Source organism: Daphnia pulicaria, chromosome 10 (genome assembly GCF_021234035.1).
Source record: "Daphnia pulicaria isolate SC F1-1A chromosome 10, SC_F0-13Bv2, whole genome shotgun sequence".
Taxonomy (NCBI): domain Eukaryota; kingdom Metazoa; phylum Arthropoda; class Branchiopoda; order Diplostraca; family Daphniidae; genus Daphnia; species Daphnia pulicaria.
Window position 1 is genome coordinate 5,379,306 of NC_060922.1, and position 21,348 is coordinate 5,400,653.

At 44.3% G+C, this 21,348-nt stretch overlaps 4 protein-coding genes across 6 annotated transcripts in view; all 4 read right to left on the bottom strand.

Moving 5' to 3' along the window:
* The window catches only part of LOC124314826 (LIM domain only protein 3-like), a 347,499-nt gene that overhangs the window by 238,893 nt on the left and 87,258 nt on the right, over positions 1-21,348 (bottom strand). The gene's annotated exons all lie outside the window — the stretch shown is intronic.
* LOC124314740 lies at positions 3,507-8,761 on the bottom strand. Of its 2 annotated transcripts, XM_046780083.1 has the most exons (11): positions 8,665-8,761; positions 8,386-8,594; positions 7,390-8,309; positions 7,160-7,332; positions 5,691-6,157; positions 5,474-5,626; positions 5,271-5,330; positions 4,726-5,141; positions 4,446-4,650; positions 3,813-4,380; positions 3,507-3,741 (listed from the first exon to the last, which is right to left on the bottom strand). In XM_046780083.1, exons 8-11 carry the CDS (start codon positions 5,029-5,031, stop codon positions 3,567-3,569), a joined length of 1,254 nt encoding a protein of 417 aa, XP_046636039.1. In that variant the 5' UTR covers positions 5,032-5,141; positions 5,271-5,330; positions 5,474-5,626; positions 5,691-6,157; positions 7,160-7,332; positions 7,390-8,309; positions 8,386-8,594; positions 8,665-8,761; the 3' UTR covers positions 3,507-3,566. The 2 variants fall into 2 exon arrangements, with proteins under 2 accessions (XP_046636039.1, XP_046636040.1); XM_046780084.1 differs by lacking the exon at positions 5,691-6,157.
* Positions 9,631-12,105, bottom strand: LOC124314700 (major facilitator superfamily domain-containing protein 12-like). The gene is made up of 9 exons (XM_046780011.1): positions 11,664-12,105; positions 11,420-11,579; positions 11,138-11,348; positions 10,954-11,068; positions 10,707-10,877; positions 10,543-10,635; positions 10,157-10,468; positions 9,992-10,080; positions 9,631-9,933 (listed from the first exon to the last, which is right to left on the bottom strand). The coding sequence occupies exons 1-9, from the start codon at positions 11,889-11,891 to the stop codon at positions 9,735-9,737; spliced, it is 1,578 nt and encodes a 525-aa protein (XP_046635967.1). The 5' UTR covers positions 11,892-12,105; the 3' UTR covers positions 9,631-9,734.
* On the bottom strand, positions 12,188-21,098 carry LOC124314617 (mucin-19-like). Of its 2 annotated transcripts, none has more exons than XM_046779835.1 (10): positions 20,172-21,098; positions 18,172-18,398; positions 17,945-18,085; positions 14,541-17,878; positions 13,848-14,352; positions 13,627-13,776; positions 13,433-13,563; positions 13,236-13,340; positions 13,024-13,156; positions 12,188-12,948 (listed from the first exon to the last, which is right to left on the bottom strand). In XM_046779835.1, exons 2-10 carry the CDS (start codon positions 18,304-18,306, stop codon positions 12,868-12,870), a joined length of 4,719 nt encoding a protein of 1,572 aa, XP_046635791.1. In that variant the 5' UTR covers positions 18,307-18,398; positions 20,172-21,098; the 3' UTR covers positions 12,188-12,867. The 2 variants fall into 2 exon arrangements, with proteins under 2 accessions (XP_046635791.1, XP_046635792.1); XM_046779836.1 differs by lacking the exon at positions 20,172-21,098 and adding an exon at positions 18,544-18,669.

The following is a 21,348-nucleotide window of genomic DNA, read 5'->3' on the forward strand; positions in this document are numbered from 1 at the left end:
ATCATTTGCTAAATTGATTTTTAAAGTAGTTATGGAAGAAAAACGTCCCTGCCACCACTTCCCAGAATGCTAAGGAATATGTTGGATATCACTAGGTGGCTAAAATTCTGTCTGCTAGATTGCGCGAGTGTCTTCGTTACTCAAGACGAAATTCCGCCATTTCTTAAAACACTGATTGGAAACCACATGTTGAAAACGTATCGTTGGATTGGATACTTAATACGGCGTACTTTTCTTTCTTGACATTTTTATTCGTAATAATGGTAATTGCTCTTTAGATTTTTTTATGTGACTGTGTTAATTATTTGTGTGTGAATTTAGGTATTTATCTGGTAACAGCCTATAATTTCTACATGGCGATTTCATCTGATCATATGGCCTGAGCAGCTGAACATTTTGCCAAAATTGTCGTCTTTTTTTCCTGTACCAGCTTCATGTTTGTCAGAAACACTTCAGAACAATTTCGGGTAAACATGTTTAACTTTCTAACTGTAAGACTACAGATTTAGCTAGTGCCTTTCTCTTCAACCGATTTCAGTTGTAGAAATTGAACCTTGGAAAAGCTTTCCAACTGTACATTCCTTTGCAACCTTTATTCTGAAGGATTTTGTAGTTTAACTTAACTTTGTTCATTATTTTTTTTTTGTCATTTGAGAAATTGTTGCTTGATAGTAATTGAGTTTTTTTTTTTTTTTTTTAAATAGGATCAACACCCTGGTGGAGTATGAGCTTCTTTGTTGCTGCCCAACTTACACGTGGATTTGACGCAGCCAGCTGAGGGCTTTAACTCTTGTAAATAACATAAAGTGACATTTATTTGTCTTTTCATTGACAGCATTTCCATTGATGCTGAAGATTAATTCATTTCATTATGGTTATAGGTTTCGCGTTTATGTTCGCGTAGTTGCAGTCCGATGTGGCACGTTGTTTCAGCCTATGCTGGTGAAAGATCTGTCTACATCAAGTTCAATTGGCCGTCCCTTGTGCTGGTGTCGTTACCGAAGTGGCATCATTATTTTGTTAAATTGTCATCGTGACTATGCAGTTTATAAGTTAAGAAGCAACAGAAACAAATACGGGATGTCAAACAAATAATATACATGCTTTCGGAATTGGGAAAGGAAAGTGGAGGGGGGGATTTTTCAAGTATGGATAAAAAACCAGTTAATCTGTAACCCTTGAAACATTTCCCTACCGATTAATAATCTCCAATCCCCACAAACTTATACCTTCCAACTCTTCAAACCCCACAAATGTACACCTACCAACCCTCAAATTTATAGCCTAAACCACCTAAACCCTGCCTGTAATAAATAAAAAACTTATATAATAAACTAGCTTTCATTCTTTTTATTTAAAAAAATTAAAAATTCAACTAACAGAGCGTCCGGTTCAAGACGGTTTTCTTCTTGAGTTAAACGCAACCCGCCACCACCGCTGCGGCAATGAGACAAAAAGCGACGATTAAGTTTTACGGAAATCTGCGTCACGTCAAGTTGCAAATTTTTCTAATTCAACTATTTTTATCGAATTTTTCATCTAGTCTATTAGTGCAAATAGCGATCCTATGTGGTTGGTAGTTAGGAAGATGGTTGTTTAAAAACAAACAATGGTGAGTTTTTTTTGGCTACTCAGAACACTCCATCGTTTGTTTTTTAAACAACCATTTTCTTAACTACCAAACACATGGAATCGCGATTTGCACTAACAGACTAGATGCAAAATTCTACGCGAGTTGTTGAATTAGAACAAATTTGTAACTTGACCAACGCAGATTTGCCCAAAAAATAAACGATGGCTGTTTGTTTCATTGGGTAGTGGGTTGCTTTGTTTAACTCGCACATGCTGTCATAGGATTTGACTACGGCCCCCAGCGATAGTATCTGGACCGAGAAGAAGAGAGAAGTACGAGGCAAGTTTTACTGGGGAGATGTAGTCATACTAGGCTTCCGGGTTAGACTCATGACCCTCCAAAAGTTTTCATCGAATCATGCGCCTTCCAAGTCCCCGTTCGACCAGAGCCCTCCCCTCCTCCTGGTTTCACAGCGGGTGAGTGACCACCGGCAGAAAAGAAGGTAGCCCAGATATGCACTTGTAATTTAATCTAACGATTAAACAATTTATCAGTCTTGGATTGAAGCATTCTCTCGTTGTTTTTTCACCAGTGGATGAAGCCCATGACAAGTAGCGAAGTATTACCCTGTAAGTAGAATGAACATTTATTTGGATGGCAATAATATTCAAACAAGATTGTAGAAACAGAAAACAAGACCTCAAATAAAGATGGCCCGCTTAAAAGGGAGATTCAAGAGTTGCAGCCAAAAGGTTACACAAGAGACCTTGTTGACTTTCTTGAAAGGACATGACTTCTCATAAAGTCTGCCATGCAAATTTAGAAACCTGGAGTTTAGAACCTGTAAATAAAAAAATAAAAATAAGTCATCTCATCTTGTTTATAATTTGTGTCATCAGTTTGCTTGACGTCTAGTATCTAAAAGAATAAACAATTATCAGTATACACTCAAAAGTGTCTCTTCAACATTAGATAGACATAAGTGGAGATCAATACTTTAAATAGATGTTAGACTGCAACAGAATAAGTTCATTGACATGATCAGTGAACATACACATGAAACCACCCATCAGTTATCCAATCTTCTCTCGAGAAGATGAAATGAGAGATTGGTCTATGCTGGGCTGTTGGTGATCTAGCAAGTCCAATACAAACAGCAGATAATTATGACTCCTAATAAAAGACAAGAAGAATATATGTTTCAGCAATACATTAAATGAATAAAGCTAGTGTTGGTTATTACCTGTATAATTTTGATAGCACATTCAGTAGAATACAATGATTTTAAACAAAATAGTTAGGCTGCACGACGGCCACGACCCTTTGACGTTTCCTCCTGTAAGTTGATGAGAAACATTAAGGTTATCCAACATATACACGGAATAGAACACATCACCAACAAGTTAGAGAAGAATTCACTAGATTTTACCAATGAATTCATTGGCAATTTTCGAAGAAAGGATAGCTTAACTTTTGACAGCAAACCGCCATTCCATAACTGACACAATCAACACGCCATCTATTTGATACGTCTCAAAACTCAGTATTTGGCTATTTGCAGGTGGTCTTAAGATACTCACAAAACTTGAAAAGTCCATATTTGTTTGCTAAAGTCTAACATTAAATCCTTAGAACTGTACAGAAAACAAAGCTCACTTGCTAGTTTTATGCAAATTTTCCGGAAGTAAGCGATAGCGCCTTAACCATTAAGCTGCCGACAAGATAACCCCAATATTCGTGATCTCCATGAAATTTGGGGTCAATTAGGTGTAATTTAATAGAAATCCAAGTTTTGGTCAAATTAGAGAATTTTCCTGAACTGTAGTTCAGGATAATTATCGAAACCGGAAGTACGGGTACGTACAAAAAAAACATGAACTTTACCACAAATTTGACGAGGATCACGAATATGTGGTTCTTTTGTGCGTCAAATGAATTGTATTTTCGCATCAATTAGAAAATCTATCTTCTTTAATTCAAAAGCGAATTTAATTCAAAAGTGAATCGGTCCACATTGGTTTGTAGCTTTGATGAACTTGTAAGAAGATCCGCAGCTAGCTGGCCCACGGTTGCTACCGCATTGTCCAGTAGCTTGCAAGAAATCATTTGATGGGCAACCGAAAGCAGGACTGACAGGCTTACTAACGTCGCGTCTGGGTCTACTGGGACTGTGAAGATATTATTACATAAATTATCAAGTGTCCTTAAATGTTTGCTAAAATGCATGTAAATAACTTACACCAAAGGATTTGCACACTTGAAATTATTTCCGTTTCGACCGCCGGGTTGACAGGGATTTAGGAGAGATGTTGGAATTCTACTTGGCTGTTGGAATATCCCAAAAGTATTAATCCCTTGTCTTCGTTTTCTTGATAACCATTGTGCACGAAAAAACGTATTACTTTTGTTATTCTTTGTTGTTATGGGTTCGTTTGCGGCCCAATCAAAGATGTCATCTAAAATTGCGTTCTCTTCGGGAGAAGAAAAGTATGGCGTTGTGGGGTCATCCATGTCAACACACTCTCCCTGACAGTGAAAGATGTTGTAACCAAAAAGTTCAGAAGGTGAGCAAGGTCCACGAGTGCCTAACGCACAGCAGTATCCATATTCATCGTCATCGTCATCGTCATCGTCATCGTCATCGTCATCGTCATCGTCATCGTCATCGTTACTTATTCTTGATTGTTTAACTGGGACCAATTGCAGGAGAAAGTCCTGGTATCTATCAACGAGTTGACAAGTGTTGGGGAAACACTCTAATTTACCCGATGAACTAACGGATACAACCTGATTGGTTGGACACGGTCCTTAAAAAAAATCATAAGAAGAAATTAATTAACAAATAATTTGGGAAAATTGGCGTTTACTGTACCTTGGGTAAATAAAGGAACGCAATCGTCTTCCTCTGATGGGAATGGATATTGCCCAACAGGACAATCACAAATTGGATCTCCGTAAGCCGAGTAATAAAGACGCCTACCTCCGCGACACTCTTTAGTATCGTAAATATCGTGACAAAGACCATCTCGACCGACGAACACTTTTTCTCTGCCACAAAGGCGAGGAGTGCATATTCCCTAAAAGTAAAAAATAAAATCACATCTGATAAAATACAAGTTCAGCATTAATTCTAAAAAGATCTAAAATCCCACCTCGTAAGTATACGGGTCGACCGTAATCCAAAATAACACATTCTCGCAAGGGCCTATCTTCAGAAGAGGATAACAGTACCCATCGCCCTTAAATCGGACAGAATAGTCTCCACAGCCATCATCAGGATAAGAAGAATTAGACGGTTTTCCATTTTGTGGAACTGTTGCACCATTAAGCGGAGGACAACTCTCACAAGAATGGTCTTCCGTACTGGAGACATCACTAAATTCACTAGAATAGGTTGGCGCGTTGTTTGCCAATACCAGTGGGACAGCAGCTGCAAATATTATTGCTGAAGCAAACATTTCCTTGAATGCTTGGTGTTCTTATAACAAGAACGGGTTTGTCCGGGGCTTTCCCTTGACTCTTTGTTATGGCGAAACAAACTGTTTTTGTTTAATTAACTGCGATCTTTCTATGAAAAAATAAATAAATAAAAATAAATAAATAAAAATAAATAAAATACATGACATTGCGTCGAAATACTTTATCCTTAGAAATATTATAACTTAAACTGTTTTTAAAATAGAATAATTTTTAATACCGTGGTTGATGAGTGAAGAGTAACAAACGACTGTTACGCCAAAATGTCTGTACAAAATACCTGTTAAAAAATCGAATAAAATACAAACAAAATGTAAACTAGCAAAAATTAAAAAAAAATAAATAATCAAAATAAATAAAATAATCAAAATACAAGATAAAATACAAAAAATAAAATAACAATACAAAATATGTACAAAATACTTGTTACGCCGGAATATGTCGGTGGAATTCGTTCTTGAGTTGAACACTCGATGGACCCGTCCACAGCCAAAGGGGGTTTATATAGACTAACCAGTCCACTCTTGCTCCCACCTCGTTTTTCGTTCTCTCATAAAAGAGATGTTGGTTGTCACCCTTCGATGGAAAAAGAAAAAAACCTTACTACAGTTCTACAATCGAAAAAGAGAAAGGGAAACACCATAAGCGTGTTGCGTAAACTGGTGTAAACCATCCTCGACAGGTTGGCAATGGTAATTAAACAGGTAAACAAAAAAACGACAAATCAGTGTACGGGATCACCTTGAAATAAGCATTAATCGGAGGAAAGAAATCAATCTCGTACCAGAAAAGGTTTAAATATTATTATTAATAAGGTCATGAGACGGAAGGCCAACACTCACTCCTACTTTGCAGTCACACCCAACTTTGTTGGGCGTTTCAACTTCCGATTGGCTGACCTTCCTTACACAACTTCTTCTCGCTTCAAGATCGTCGCTTCAAGATCGTCGCTTCAAGATCTTCGTTTCAAAGATCGTCACACGCTAGGACCTCCACCGATGGATCTAAGGCATTTGATTTGATTTTGACTGTCTAACCATGCTTGATGGTCCCCGCACCGCCGACCTTCTTGTACAGCACCCAAAGACGCGGAAGTCTTGCGTATTACTGCATTGTAAACAAGCTCGAGTTTAGTGCAAATATTTTCTAATCGTATTTGTTCCTTCTATGGTAGCTATTTACTGTTACCTCGGCACATTTTACTGAACAGTTAAGGGAAATTATTTTAAAAAGTAAATGAATTTTCGATAAATCAATTGGAAATTGGAATAATTGTTCTAATTAACAAGAATTTGATGCCATTACCACATAATTGTTGCATAACGAGAGAGGGGGAATAAACAACGAGCTGTTGAACACCCGGGAATAGAACTTCGAAAGAGTTTTTATTTTACCCTAAGTTCTTGTTTTAGAAAGTGAAGCGCAGTTCTTCGATGAAAAGGGGGGGGGGGGGGGAGAGAAGAGCCAGATAATTGAAAACAAATGGTAAAAAAGGCGCAATAAAAGAGAGAACTTTGTAAGTCTAGATCTATGGACAGCTTATGTATGCGAGATATGTAAATGCACGGAGGAATACCACACGCTCTAAAATGCTGATTCTGCATAGCCACAATGAAAACTGGCGTAGTCTCTTATTAATGTCAAACAGACTAGTTAGTAGTTACTCTGGTATTTCTGCTTCAAATTTTAAGAGATTTTGTCTGATCATCCAAATGGTCAACTATATGACTATATGAGTGAAAGGTGTTGACAGTTGAGTAGAAGGGTAGTAAGGGAATCGGAATGAGTAGAGATCAACTAGGATAGTAAAAAAAGGGATATTAAATCTTACGGTACAAGTTGGTAGCGCTATTACAAAAAAAAATATCAGGACTGTCGAAATATAGCAGTGGTATTGATAACCACCCTATGCACATGCTGCTGCAACATGGCCACCGGGGCGAGTTCAAATCTTATACAGGGGAAGTTGACAAAAAAATATTGTGCTCCGAACGGGGAAAAAAGCCCTTCACTCCGCATCTTGTAATTGGGTTATATAATTAGCACAGATTCGAGTGGCGTTAAAATTCTAAGGTAAAAGTAAGTAGAAAGGGTAGTTTCAGCACTGACCTGATTACCGTTTTGATTCGTTTCTAATTTCAGTTTAGGAAATGTGAGTGTGAATCTGAATGATTGCGCACTTTGCTTGTGATTAGTGGCTTGTTATCACGAGGGAAGACGTGTTATGGCAGAAATGAGAACAGACCGAGCCTCAGCCAACGTTCGATTTTTCTTCTGTAATTCTAAAAATATCAATTCTAATCAGAGAAACAAGCACGTAATTTTAAATTGTGACATACCAAACAAATCGGCAAGGATGGGTTCTTGTAATTGGGGCAGAAGCGACGATGGCTGCCAAATTATCGATTTTCGCTGAAGGACCACCAGAGAATTACCCAATTCCAAATAAGCATTTTTGAAAACAAATTCGGGGATGACGTCAAGTGCAAAATCTTCTGCAATAGCACTGCCTGCCGATCACGTGTCACGATAAAACGATCAACTTCTTCAGTGAACACGTGAGCGTATAAAGATTCGTCGAAGTCGGTAATTTTTCTTCGGGCGTGTTCTAGTTGCACGGATGGTCGACCTGCAAAGACTCTTCTAACGTAGGCCGAGAACGAAGTTTCATTTCTCAGCAGGAATTGATGGACGGCTTTGACTGTCCAGTAATGTTATCAAGTTCTAAACCTAGATTCGTCTGCTGAACTAGCAGTCGGGATAAACCATTTTCAAAATCGTCTCTCGCCTGAGGTCCGCTTGCGTAGTTGTCCTTTTTTATGAAAACGAGTCGTCAATCGAATCCAGCAATATGTGAAGACTCGTGTCAAGTGAAAGCCATCGGTTGCATTTTCTTCTTCCGTTGTAGACCGAGACCAATAAGATGTGGTAGGCGCCAATGAATGAGAACTCTCCAGTTTTGACCCATTGGAATTCCGTGTTTCAGCTCTTTCTTAAATGTTTTGAGTTTTCTCTATTCAAATCCTTTTCAAACTTTAAGTTACACAAGTTCAAGGGTTGCTTGAAGTAACAAGTGTCAAGTTCTGTGTGAATTCTTGATTTTGGGACAACTTTTCTTCAACTATTGCCACTTCATGAGAATGAGATCTTTCTTTCCTGGTTTTATAGAATTGTGTGGAGTCAACAGTCAACACACCCTATCTGTGAGCTGCACTTCATTGTGGAAGCTTGATTTGACTTTCAACAGAGATGACTTGTTCTAGAGTAGTCAAGTTAAAAATTTAGTTGCAAACAGCAATGTTTCATAAAATCAGAGAGAAAGAGGAAATGTTTACCTTCAATAATTTTTTCGTTACTCGGTTTAGATTCTGTTGCAATATTTCCTCTTAAATCATTGTAGTAGTGATTGCAAATTTTTTTATATTGCAAAATTTTGTAACACCAATCTTGCATTTCTTCTTCAGCCTGTAGCCTAGCCCACAAGCTCTTTGCATATTGTCCTCATGAGCATTGAGGACCATTTGAATGTAGTCTATGATATTACCTAGTTTTATACAAATTTTGAAATTTTACATCCATGTTTGAACCAGATTCAAACTGCAATAATTTATCACTTTGAACTTTCCTGATACTTGATTGATTCAACCTTCACATAATTGTTTATTTTTTAAATGATTAATTTCCTTCTATTCTTCAACGCAGTGTGAGTCACTCACTCTTCGGAGAAAGTAATAAGGGCATAAGGCAGACGACAACAAGCAATCATGATTCGATGGAGCAGTTCAAAATTCCTCTACTAGGTGGCCAATAAAGAATAATTATGGCGACTTTTTCAAAATGGTGCGTTTGTAAATTGTAATGACAAATAAAAATACATCAATTTGGGTTGTGAGGTTCCCGTAGGAAATATATACTTATGACGTAAAATATAAGAAAGCAAAAGATATAAACTATACATATTTGAATCCCAGGACGGTGAAATGGTGAAACCCCACGACGCAATTTTAAATCTAATAACTAGAAATTTAAAAAAAAAATGGAAAGTTGGTTGAAAGCAGTTGGAAGTTAAACTTCAACGATTATTTACCGCTTGGACGAGCCAACGACCTAGAAACCTAGAAATTGATTAATTCCTTATTTGCAGATACTGCAAAAGTGTGTTTTTTTAAATTGCTAGATGACAGCCATCTTTATTCTTTATCTTATTATTCTTTATCTTTATCCATTTTTATTTCCTTCTTCGCTAGATGCTGTGTAGGGGATTCCCCTTTGTTAGCTCCCCTCAGAAATTAATTACAATCCTTCAGGGAAAATGGTACCTTTTACGCAAAATAAGGCCTAAGAAATTTTCAATAAATAGTAATCTCGAGCCTTGATAGAATTACTGAACCTGGTAAGAAAATCTTTAAGAGGATTGTAACTGTGAAAGCGTATATGTGGGATATGCATATACAAGTTGCACTATAATAGGCTACTTAGATGTTACTTTGAGTGCGCAGTACAGCCTGCCGAAGTTCGAGTAAAACCTGTTTCGAATGCTTTGATGGAATGAACAAAGTTCTTCCTACGCGATTAGCCTCAACAAGTACGAACATTTATTCAGATTTCGCAAACACAGTGGATCAATCAATAACTCGATATTAGGTAAATTAAATTTGAATTTAAATATTCTTCTAAACGGAAATTAGTGGACGTATTCGATCAATGACGTCGTCTCTTCAGTTCGACATGTTCCATAGTTCTTGACGTCTTTCGCTTCGACGTGGTTACCCTGAGATTTGGGGCCTAGCAAGCTCGATATTATGACAAAGATAAACGGAATGCCCACGCCGTAGATGAGCACTTGGGCGTAGAAGTAAGTACAGCCGTCTTGGCAAACCCAACTGTGAATAAAGATATGTTAATCAACTTTCCATTGCTGAGTAAAAAACGATAAATTACCTGTGCAATCCCTGAATCACGGCGACCATAATGCCGCTAGACATTTTGTCGCAGAAGCTCATGCAACCGTAAACGAATGCGGACGTTTCCTGCGAGTCGCAAAGTTGCGTGTTACATTAGAGGCAGTTGTATATTTATCAATAGGAAGAGTGACATTTATGTTACCGTATTGCTGTCGATGAGGTCGGCTGCGGACGTCAGGGACAAGATAACAACCATGGCGGCCCCGCCACCCATCATCGAGGCCAGCAGATAGAATTGCGCGTTGTCCGAAGAAGGTGGACCCAACGAAGGGTCCAGTGCACTAGCATTCTCAGATAAATTGATGTCAATGACTAGCCAGATGCAACTAATCAACCCCATAAGTGAGGCCATTCCGTAGGAGGCTTTTTTGCCGTACAATTTGATGGTGATTTTGAGTAAGCCGGAACCGATCAGCCCAGCGACGTTCATCACCAAAGGAATCAAAGCCAACATCTATTTAAAAAAAAAAAAATGGTACACCAGTGAGTAAGATTAAGGACTCATGATGACTGGCATTGAGTTAATACCTCTGCCGATTGTTTAGTCTCTTGCAGGTAAAGTGGCACGAAAACTATAGAAGTATTGTGAGCTAGACGGGCAGCCGTGTACAAGACTCCCACCTATTAAAAACACTCGAATAAGCCTTTCCGTTTTGTTTTAATAATATCAACTTCATCGTCTAATTATTTACCCGGTAGAAATGCCAGTTGTAAAACCATCCGAGCCACTGGCTTTTCAAAGTGACGGCAGCTGTGCCCATAATAGCGGGAGGTCTTTCAATCTTGATTGGCTTTTCATTAACACCGACGTGAAAGATTATGGTAAACACTATACCGATACCAGTGATAGATATAGCCAGAACCTGGGCGAATTAAACATATATGGTGGTCAAGAATAATTGTATAATAGAAAAGCCGATAAGTTGAGTGGGAAATTACCATAAAGTCTACGCCGTTTTCGGCGGTGATTTGAGATAAACTATGGCTACTTTGCGCGAAGATGAGAAGCGCGATGGCATAGACTAAAATATCGGTGATGATATCGAATGAAAACCTGGCGATAAAAACATATTATTTCATTTTTAAATCTTGTTTGATTCATATTACGCTCAATCATACATACCTGATGATGTTGAGTTCATCACGCTCGGCTTCAACATGCGTCAGTTCGGGAATCATGGCCAAGTGGGAAATTTGAGCAGAGGCCCAACCGAATTGGAAAACACAAACGAGAGCAATGAGAATGACCAGGTAACCGATACCGTTGGACGATTCACAAAGGCCCATGCAGCCGACGAACATGAGAGGAAAGGAGACGATCACGCAAATCGAGCCTGGCGGTGGTAATTTATTATGTTAGTAATCTGTATAAGCTATGTAGTCAAAGCGTAAACACGAAACTGACCGATGAGATGCCAAATCTTTCGTTTGCCATAATTGCACAGGTTTTGTCCACCAATGCAGCAGCATTGGCCGTGATCGGATAAGATCCCCACCAAAGGAGTTGCAATGGCATCGGCGACTTGACCAATCAGCAAAATGATGCCGGACAGTCCACTGGGAATCTGAAAATAGTATAACCATAAAAAAAAAAGAATCAGAGCTGATGGAATATAAAATTTGATAGTAATAAAAATTTGTTATTTTACCAGTAGAACGTACTGTAGATAGACGAGAAGGTAGCTGAACCAGACACTGGCGCACAGGTCGTTAAGTACATGACCGGTGCCGAAGGACAACTTTTGTCCCCAGCCAATCGAACCGCCACCAATCCCCATTGATGTCTGTCTAACCTGATGGCCGTGATCGTTCGAGATGTCGATAAAACTCTTAAAAGAGGACGACGAGATTTGCCAACTTTCTTCGACGTCAAACATCAGCCCAACACTGAACGAAAACGAATGTCGGAACTTCGATCGAGAGCGTTAACAAAAAAAAATCAACTTGCAAGGGATCCGTGCTGTGTCCTGCTTAAGGTCAATGCACACATGAGGCCTATAACAGCAACAGAGTAGACAGACGGGCAGCGCAAAGGTTTCTCGACGTTCGTCAACACGGTAAAGATAGCTAGAAAACGGGAAGCTTTGTTTAAATGAAGGGGGGGGGGGGGGACGATGAGGGCTTCGGTAATAATAAGAGAGTCCCTATAGATTCAAAAGGAGAGAAGAACATGTAAGGTCGTACCCACTCGTACGGATTCCGTTTGTATTCTCACAACTCATATCGTCTCGATGACAAGCAGGAGGAAACCCGGTGTACATGGTGGCAATCGGAGAAGGTATATAAAGAAGTGGATAGGAGACAGAGGGGGGAGTTATTTGATAGAGTCTCAATAATGTGTGTGTGTGTAATAATGTTTGTGTATTTTTATGGGGGTCCTAATGAACCAACTGAAATATAACAGATGTGCTCTGTATAGTTTCACTAGCAAAATAATTCTGCACGATAGAAACACACAAGCGCGGGCCCGACTTTCTTAAATTGATTTGGCTCGTCTCGTCCTGGCCTGTGCACGCCCTCTTGGACTCTCACATTCAAATCAACACGAATAATTTGTCAAAAACAAGGAGAAAAAAAGCAGCTGATTATTGTCAACAAACAATGAAAACTGTAATCATTAAAGAAAAGAATAGAAAGAGAGGAGAAGACAAAGCTGCCGAAAGATCAGTCAACTATTATATAATATGATCGTCTGAAATATCAACTAGAATTGTCACGAGCAAAGTGAGTCTTCTAGTTTATCTCTAAATGTTGAGGTTTTCATTAGCAAATTTCTGACGGCTGATTATTACACGTTGTGTTACATGATATCATGAAAAAAATAATTAAAGAAAAAGAAATGTTGTTCTTTTTTTAAAATACTTGAATTCGATGGTTTTCTCGATCGGCGCAGACTATATTGCCGTTTGACATGACGGCGATGCCTTCAAGTCCCTGTTGTATCGATTGCAATAAAGTCGGCCGTTAGTTGCTGGACAGTAGCTGTATAGTCTAAAAAATAGTACGTACTTTGAATTCTCCGTCACCGGAGCCCCAGCATCCGAAAGCTTTGACGAAAACGCCGTCAGCGGTGAACACTTGGATGCGGTTGTTACCCGAATCAGCCACGACGATGTAGCCTTGGTCGTCGACGGCTACTCCCCTGTACCAGACGGAATTCAATTATTATTTCAGTTCCACTCCGCGGGCATCTAGGGAAATCAATGAGACAGCCCCGTTACCTGGGAAACTTAAATTGTCCCTCGTCGGCTCCCTCGCCACCAAACGAGGCGATTACTTTGCCATTGACGTCAAAGACTTGAATTCGGTGATTGTTCGAGTCCGATCTGTTGGATATCGATCAACGGGAACGGTGAGATTTGATAGAAAACATTTTCGATAAAACCAGAAAGAAAAAGAAATTTAAAAAATCACTAACACAATGACGCGATTGGTACTGCTGACGGCTATGTAGTGCGGATGTTCCAGCTGGCCGGGCCGATTGCCCATTGTGCCGAATTTGCCGACAAAAGTTCCATCTGACTGGAAGACCTGCACTCGATGGTTTTCCTATTAAATAGTACAAAAGTTATTTTATTCCTTCAATAGTAAAGATTAAATAGGGTCAATCACCTTATCGCAGACGTAAATGAAACCAAGAGCGTCGGTTGTGACGCCCCAGGGATAGCTGAACTTTCCGTCGGTCGTTCCCTGCGAGCCGAAGACCCGCAAGAAACGGCCCGACGGATCGAACACCTGGATTCTGTGATTATACCTATCCGCCTGTTGAAAATTTTAAGACCGTGATGTAACTTAAACCAATTTTAATTAAAAAAAATTATGACACAACTTACGATAATGTACTGGCCAATTCGGTTGATGGCAACGCCGGCCAAGCAGTCAAACTCGCCTTCGCCGTTTCCGTAATAGCCAAACTCTTTCAAGAATTTGCCAGTGGAATCAAAGACCTGGACCCGATGATTGGAGCTGTCCGCCACGACGATGGAATTGTCGGGAGCCACTGCAACGCCGCGGGGCCAGGTGAAGGCTCCGGCTTCGCTGCCGCGGGTTCCCATCTTCATCAGGACCTTCCGCTTTTGCATGTACTGGTGTCTGGACGAGGACGTAATCAATCCCGACGGCGGCGGTCCTGTAACGTCTTCCGAGTTGCGTCGTCCGTTGGCCGCGTTGTTTCCGGAGACGCCGATGGATCGGGCGCGGCTGAATCGCGACGACGTCGGCAGCGCTTGTTTCCCTCCTCCGGCCGTTGTCGTCGAATCGCTGTTGGTCGTGGCTGACGGTGGCTGGCCGTCTCCTTCTTTATTCCTGGGCCCGTACTTGTTCTTTAAATAGCGCGCCCTAGTATCCAAAAAACGGCGGCAAATTCAAATGATTGAGCCATGCTATGATTCCAATGAAGCCAATGATTGAGCCAATGGAGATGAGCCTACTAACACGTCACGGACACAAATTTCCTAAATGTCAAAAGCCAGCAAGCTATCGATGCAAATTGGCTAACTTGCTGGGAGCCGGGCTGTACTACATACCAAGTGGATAAGGAAGATCCTGAAGCGGATTCAGCTGAAGGCGATGTTGGTTCCAGCGAAGAAGTCCCGGTATCCCCGACTTCTCCGCCCAGCTGACCGTGCTGATGATAGTGTGGGTCCGATGCCCTGCCGCCAGCGACGCCGCCGTCGCCGCCCGTCAATTGACTCGACGACGACGGCCCCGTGGGCGACAAGGGAGTGGGTGGCCCCACATCGTGAGAGCTCTTGCTGCGGGCAAGCCGGGATCGGCGGTCCTTAAGGGCTGCATATCTCGACCTGCCGCTTGGATACCGTTCGTCACCGGAGACGACCAGGAGCGGCTGCGACGCCGACGAGGCCGACGCCGAGGCCGACACCGCCGACGACTTGTTGTAGTCGTCGTCGTTGTCGTCCATCGCGTCTTCCTCGTCGTCGTCGGCCACTTCGTTGCCGCCGTCCGGTGCGCAGTCTAGCGCAGCAGAGCTCTTACTTTTGTTTAAAAAACGACTCTGATAGCCTCTCGTTTGCGAGTAGCGCGGAGTCGATGACGATGAAGACGAGCTGCCGTGATAGCCGCTCGAATCTCCTCCTCCTCCTCCGTAGCCTCCGCCAGTGTCGCTTGACAAGTTGGCCCGCGACCGGTTGAGGTATTTACTCGTCAACGGATACTTGTTCTCCATATCGTCGGCCAGCGCCGAGCCCGTCCTGCTCCTGGACAAAGCCGATCCCGTTGTCGATGAGTCGGTCGTTCCGAAACGAGAGGAGGAACTGTAGGGCCGGCTGGATGATGATGATGGGGTAGCCGCCACTGAGGCATTGGCTCGGCTCCTCGGCGTGTAGGAGGAAGGCGAGTCGGATGATGTTGGTCTACTATTACCGGAGCTACTACCGGTGTGATTGGTGCTACTACTACTGGGGTAGGTGGATGTGTCGCGAGCCTGTGCACTCCTGGCCAACAGAGGCCCGATGTCGGTCCGAGCTAATTCCCGATCCTTAGTGGTGGTGGTGGTCTTGGGTGCAGCAGCCGCCGCAGCAGTTTTGCTCCCTGCTGCCGAACTGCTTTTACCATTCGCCGGTTTCTCGGCTGAATCGGATTCCGACGAATCTGAACTGTCGTCGGATGAGCTACTCTGACTATTCTCGGATCCCCTCGAGGCCTCTGCTGTAGGAGTGCCAGCCCGGCCTAAAAAACGACTCTGAAATCGGTGGGGGGCTGCTCCCGTCGCAGCTGTTCCATTGCTAGCGGCGGCAGCAGCAGCTGCGCTACTACTACTCGTCAAACTGCTACCAGTTGTTCCATAGCGTCCAGACGATGGACTGGTAGCGCCACCGCTGGTGGTGTTGCCAAATCGGCTCCGGGTCGTCGTCGTGGCCATTGACGCCGAAGCGTCGCCATTCGTGCTGCCCGTACTCGATTTACGCCCTCCAGCCACTCCGCCACCGAATCGATTTTTCAATTCGACCGTGGAAAAAGCCGCGCCCGTATTGCGCACCGGCGACGAGTGGGTCGAAGACTCGGCCGACGTGCTGCTCTCGGAGCTGGACTTGTTGAACCGCTCGGTTGAAACGCGGCCCACACGTCGACTGGCTCGATCCGACGTGTCTTCGGCAGGTGACGACGTCCGCGACGCCACAGCCGCCGCGTAACTGGACGCCACAGGTGTTCGATCCTTCTGCCTGGACTCGGACTCGGTGTCGTTGGGTGTCGACGTGCCGCTCTTGCTTCCGCCGGCCAACAAGGACCTTCTCCGCGTTCGCGCTTCTTCCGGTGTTTCATTGGTGGGCGTGGCCCCGGAGCTGCTGGATGATTCCGCCGGAGTCTTTTGCGAGGCTTCCGAGCCGGTCGTCGAGGTCTGCCTCGAGGCCGGCGAAGTTTTACTGCCCTGCAGCTGCTGCTCTGACGAATTGCTGCTCTGCTGGCTGGAAAATCTTGGCCGCTCGCCAGCTCCCGTCGGAGTCGACGGAGTGGCATCCGTTTTTCGAGCGCTGTCCGAAGAAGAAGAAGCTTCCTGTCCTTTGTTCTGCTTCTTGATTTTGGCGATTTCATCTTCTTCGCTCACTTGGCGGGCGGCGGCGGTGGGACGGGGCGGTATGCGGCTCGACGGACTAGACAGCGACTGCTGATTTGTGGCCGGCGTTGGCAAATTGAGCGTGGTCGGTGGAGTCGGTTTCTTTTTCCTGCCCACCTCCTGGAGCCGTTTGATGACCCGCGGCGAATCCGTCAGACGCGTAATGCCACTGAGCGGTCCCCTGGCGGCATCTTCCGTGTCCAGGACTTTGAGACGTTCCTTCTTGTTAGCCGATGGATCGCCTGCGTCGCCCGCCTGAAAGCGAACAGAACGGCCGGCCGGCTCGTTATCCGAATCGCCCGAGTCGTGATGGCGCATGAAACGCGAGCGGAATTTACGACGGCCGCTGTCCGGCTCCTCGTAATCGCCGTAGTCGTTCCGGCGCGACGAAGACGTGTCGTATCGGTCGATGGCTCGAGTGCTGACACTTCCGTGTCTCTCGCCGAAATAGCGCGGCCGTCCGCTGCTTCCGCCGCCGATATCGTCGTTGTTGTCCGATCCGTAGGCCATGCTGTTGTAGCGCTCCTCCTGCTGGCGGAAGGCGGCCGCCACCCGATGATCGCTTTTACTCCGCATCAATCCCGGTCCCAGGGACGGGGCCGTGGGTGGACCCTGGCCTGAAGATGACGACGGACCTTGGAGGATCGTTAGTTCCCCCAAGTTGGCCAGGGTGTTGGACAGCTGATTGGGATCCTGCGGGACAAAGAACCGCACCCGCCGGTGGTAGTCACCCGTTTCCGTTTCGAAATTGCGGATAAACTCCATGGTTCGCAGGAAAATGTCTTTGGTGTCCATGAGCTCGTTGTCGTCCCAGGCGACCGTGCTGGCCGACGAGGAGGAGACGGACGACCCACCTTCGGTGCCGCCCGTTCCGGCCGTGACGTGCTTTTCGGCAAATTCGGAATTCGAGTCAAAATTTGAGATCTCGTGCTCCAGGTTGGCCCGCAGGCCGATCATGGCCTTGAGCTCTTTCGACATAAAGGCCTCGATTTCGCCCTTGATGTGGTCCGTCCGGTCTTTGAGCGCCTTGGAGAGACGCCTGTAAAGACCGTCGACTTCCTCGATGATGGACAGGCAGTTGGTTTGCAGCTGAGTCGAGTTCTTGTCGATGACTCCTAGAGCGTCCTGCAGCCGAGGCAAAGTCCTCCGCACCTGGTTGTTGACTCGAGCAATTTCCCGTCTCAGGATGTCCAAATGGCCCTCCTTGCAATCGCTGCAGACTTTCTTGTCGCAGTGACAGCAGAGCGTGCAATAGTTTTTCTCCGAGCAAACTCCACAACGTTCCATGATCTTAGGATAGAAAATAAAATGGATAAGAAACCGTGAATCTGGGTCTTAAATTGAAATGTCAAATACCTGACCGCTGGTGGGGTCGGGCAACTCTCCGGTAATTTCGATGTGTAGCTCGAGAAACCGTTGCAATGTCACGTTGGTCGGATAAGCCGCAATTCCTTGATAAGGGATTCGGTGCTCGGCTCTGCATTCCGGACATTTGACCTAAATTAATTGAAATTTTGAAAATTAGAATATCAGTGGCATTTTGATTACTACTCTACTAAAACTCTACAAAATAGAGTTGATACCTGGCGAGTGACGTAGTTGATGAGGCCCTCCATACAAGGCTCCATGCAGAACGAGTGCTGACATGGTAGCAGTTTGGGGTTGCGGTAACGGTCCAGGCAAACGCAGCAAGTCAGCAACTGATCAAACTGTTCCATCTTGTCGAATCCAACTCTCTTTGCAAGAGTCGATAGCGACCAAGCTGCTCCACACACAAATGGCGGCTGGATCAGCCGACGTCGTTAGCGTTCTGGAATTTTAAAAAATGATAAAGGAGTGGACAGAAACACGATTGAGACCAAATTGAGATTTGTTTTTCCTTGCAGACGAATACAAACAAAAAGGACGAAACGTGACAATAGCAAGTAATGAAAAGAACAACAAACAATAATAACCAAATGAGATGAAAGAGAGCGGACGTCGAGAATCGATGAATATTGAAGCGGGACTGGGTTTTTGTTGAGAGTTTTCGATCGACAAAGACGGGAGGAACTTGAGTCAGCTACAAACATGGGCGGGTGGGAGCGGCGGGGGAGTATATGGAATGAGCTGGCCAAACGTCGTCGTCGTCGCTGGACTTTTGGCGGCTGGGCGATGTCGACCATCTTGAGAGTGAGACATAGCTCGGGCGGCGGCAACGGCGTTGGGCGCCAACGCATATCGGCTATAATTAGACCCCGGTGCGTCGCCCTCGGGAGAAAAAAAAGTTTGTTACCGCTCCACGTTGCCAGTGTGTAGCGCAGCCCACCATCTTTTCCCTACTTTCCAATGCCTTGATTCGTTTGTGTATATATTTTCGTCCTCACAACCCGACGACGAGTTGTCTCAATATCGAGGCGATATGGGTCAAGCCCGTTTGGCTCGTCTGTCCGGCGTGATTTGCACGGGCGACGCATTCGCACATTGACGCATCTTCGCCCAACTCTCGAGTGTCACAATAGCGACGACAAATTTTCAGCCATAATAAAAGTTGCGATGTTTTTCACCGGTGACGCAGATATTTCTTTTTAGGTTTAAAGTAAGACATCCGGTTCGAATGTCACACGACATCATCGCGTTGATGACGCACAGGGCCGTCCGCTGTTGATTAAGAGGGGGGGCGGCGGCGGTATCTTTCTCTTTATGTTTTTCTGGCAACTTGAGTTGCATCTTTTTGTCTTTGCATACCAACAAACGAGTCAGCGACAAATTAATGGAAATCCTCGATTATTAGTTAGAGAAATAAGTGGAAATTTCTGTTTTCTTCTGCTCCTGAATAAAAGCTGAATAAAAAACATGGAATTTACGTCCGAGTTTAGCATTTTGATGTCTAGACCGTGTTTCATCCAGCGCACCGCCAGTAGCGAATTGGCGCTGTACCTTGGTCTTGACGCTTCTAATATTATTCCCCACTTTTTTTTCTTCTTATTCCTGTCTATTTTTATTGGATTCCCTTCGTCTTTTCTTTTTTTCCGCATTCCCAATCCCATCCGGCTGGCGAGGATCAGCTCCGAGTTGAGACTGTCAGATGGCGCGAGTATCCTAACTTAACCTGGGAAACTTTTCCTTTCTCCCGTAAAAGATTACGCATATCCATCACGGGCCATTAAGGCGACAGACGAGTCCGGCACGTGTTACAAGAAATGAGCACCGCGTACATCGTCTATATATGGTGATTTCAGTATTTGGTATAGACAGAAAGGAAAAGCATTCACCCGTCTTTAGGATATACTAGGATCGCGGTCGGAGTTATACACTGGCAGTCGAGTTAGGGCCGGGGTATATTTATTTCGTAATTAACTTGGCCTTAAAGAAAAGAAAAGAGCGGATGAGTCGAGAGAAAGAGAGAGAGGCGGACGTGGGCGCGCCTGAAGAAGCACAAGGTATTTTTAGCTGGCGAGATCCCAAAACGGGAGCCACCCGCCGCTGTTTTTCCTGCTGCTCCTGCATCCCAGACTGCTACTACCCCGGATTCTTATAATATAGCCGACGCACACACAGAGAAAAAGGTAACAAACAAAAGATGCACTGCTGATGACCTTACCGTTATTTCAAGCTAAAAGGCTTGAAGTGGTCGTGGTGGCTCCGTCCAAATGGAGACGGACAAAGACAAACGAGTTAAGAAGAAATGAGAGAGAAAAATGTCCGTCACTCGCAAATGAGAATATCGGCGCACTGATTAAGTCTGGTTTAGCACAGATGAGAACAAACGAGTGGATGCGGTGTTGCGTTTTGAATTGTGTTCTGGATCATTGTGGCCGGGCTAGGGATCGTCGGACGGACTAGCGCAAGTGGGCGGCTCGGCAGTGAACAGGAAATGTTGGCGTCCATTTTTTTTTTTACCCTGGGCCGATAAAATGATGATGATGATCAAAAAGGCCGCCGACTTATTCCTAGTCTTCCTCCGTCTCCCCAGCCCGGCCTGGGCCGGCTACTTGTAGTTACCGATAGCAACACAGCGCAATCCTCAGCAGCTCCAACGTGATGCCAAGCGGAACAGACGGAACGGCACCGGTTGAGTGTCTGCCTCCCCTCCTTTTAACGAGTTGAAAACGTCCAGGAACGGGCACAGGTGACGTTAAGGCAATTCACTCAATAAAATAAAAGACGGGCCTCTTCCGAGTCACATTAAACAAAGTCGACACGAGAGACAAATTACAAAAGATTTGGATGGAGAGAAAAGTCACTTATTGGAGGGCGGTGAATGCCGGGCGGCTCACCAGCACACCCGTTGGGAAACTGTACTTCTGAGCTGTCCAGGACGTTCACATGTTGACTGGTGACTGGATAACAACTGAGAGGGGAGGAAGGGGATGCTCTAAGAGCCGCGCTCACTCTCTTCGCATCCGCCAGTCTCCAGCGACTGGAAGAAGAATGAGCTGATGGGGCAAAAGTGAAGAAAAAAAGGCAGTCAAGTCTGTGCAGCCCCGGCGCAAACGGTTGCAGCTCTCCTGTACAAACTCCAGCACTTCCTCTTCTATACACACAAAACTATAGGCACATTGCATCAGAGCGCGGGACGCTCTCTCTCTCTCTCTCTCTCCGGCTGCTGGACGAAGTACCAGTCTAAAAATGAAACCCTACCTCGGAGCAGGGTATGGGGATGTAGGAGCAGCCCAGCAGGAAGAGAGAAAAGATGAGGGAAAAAAGAAGGAGGCAGCAACAATTTCCCCCCCACCCCACCCCGAAAGAAGCTGATCGTTTTTGGGTGGATGGGAAAA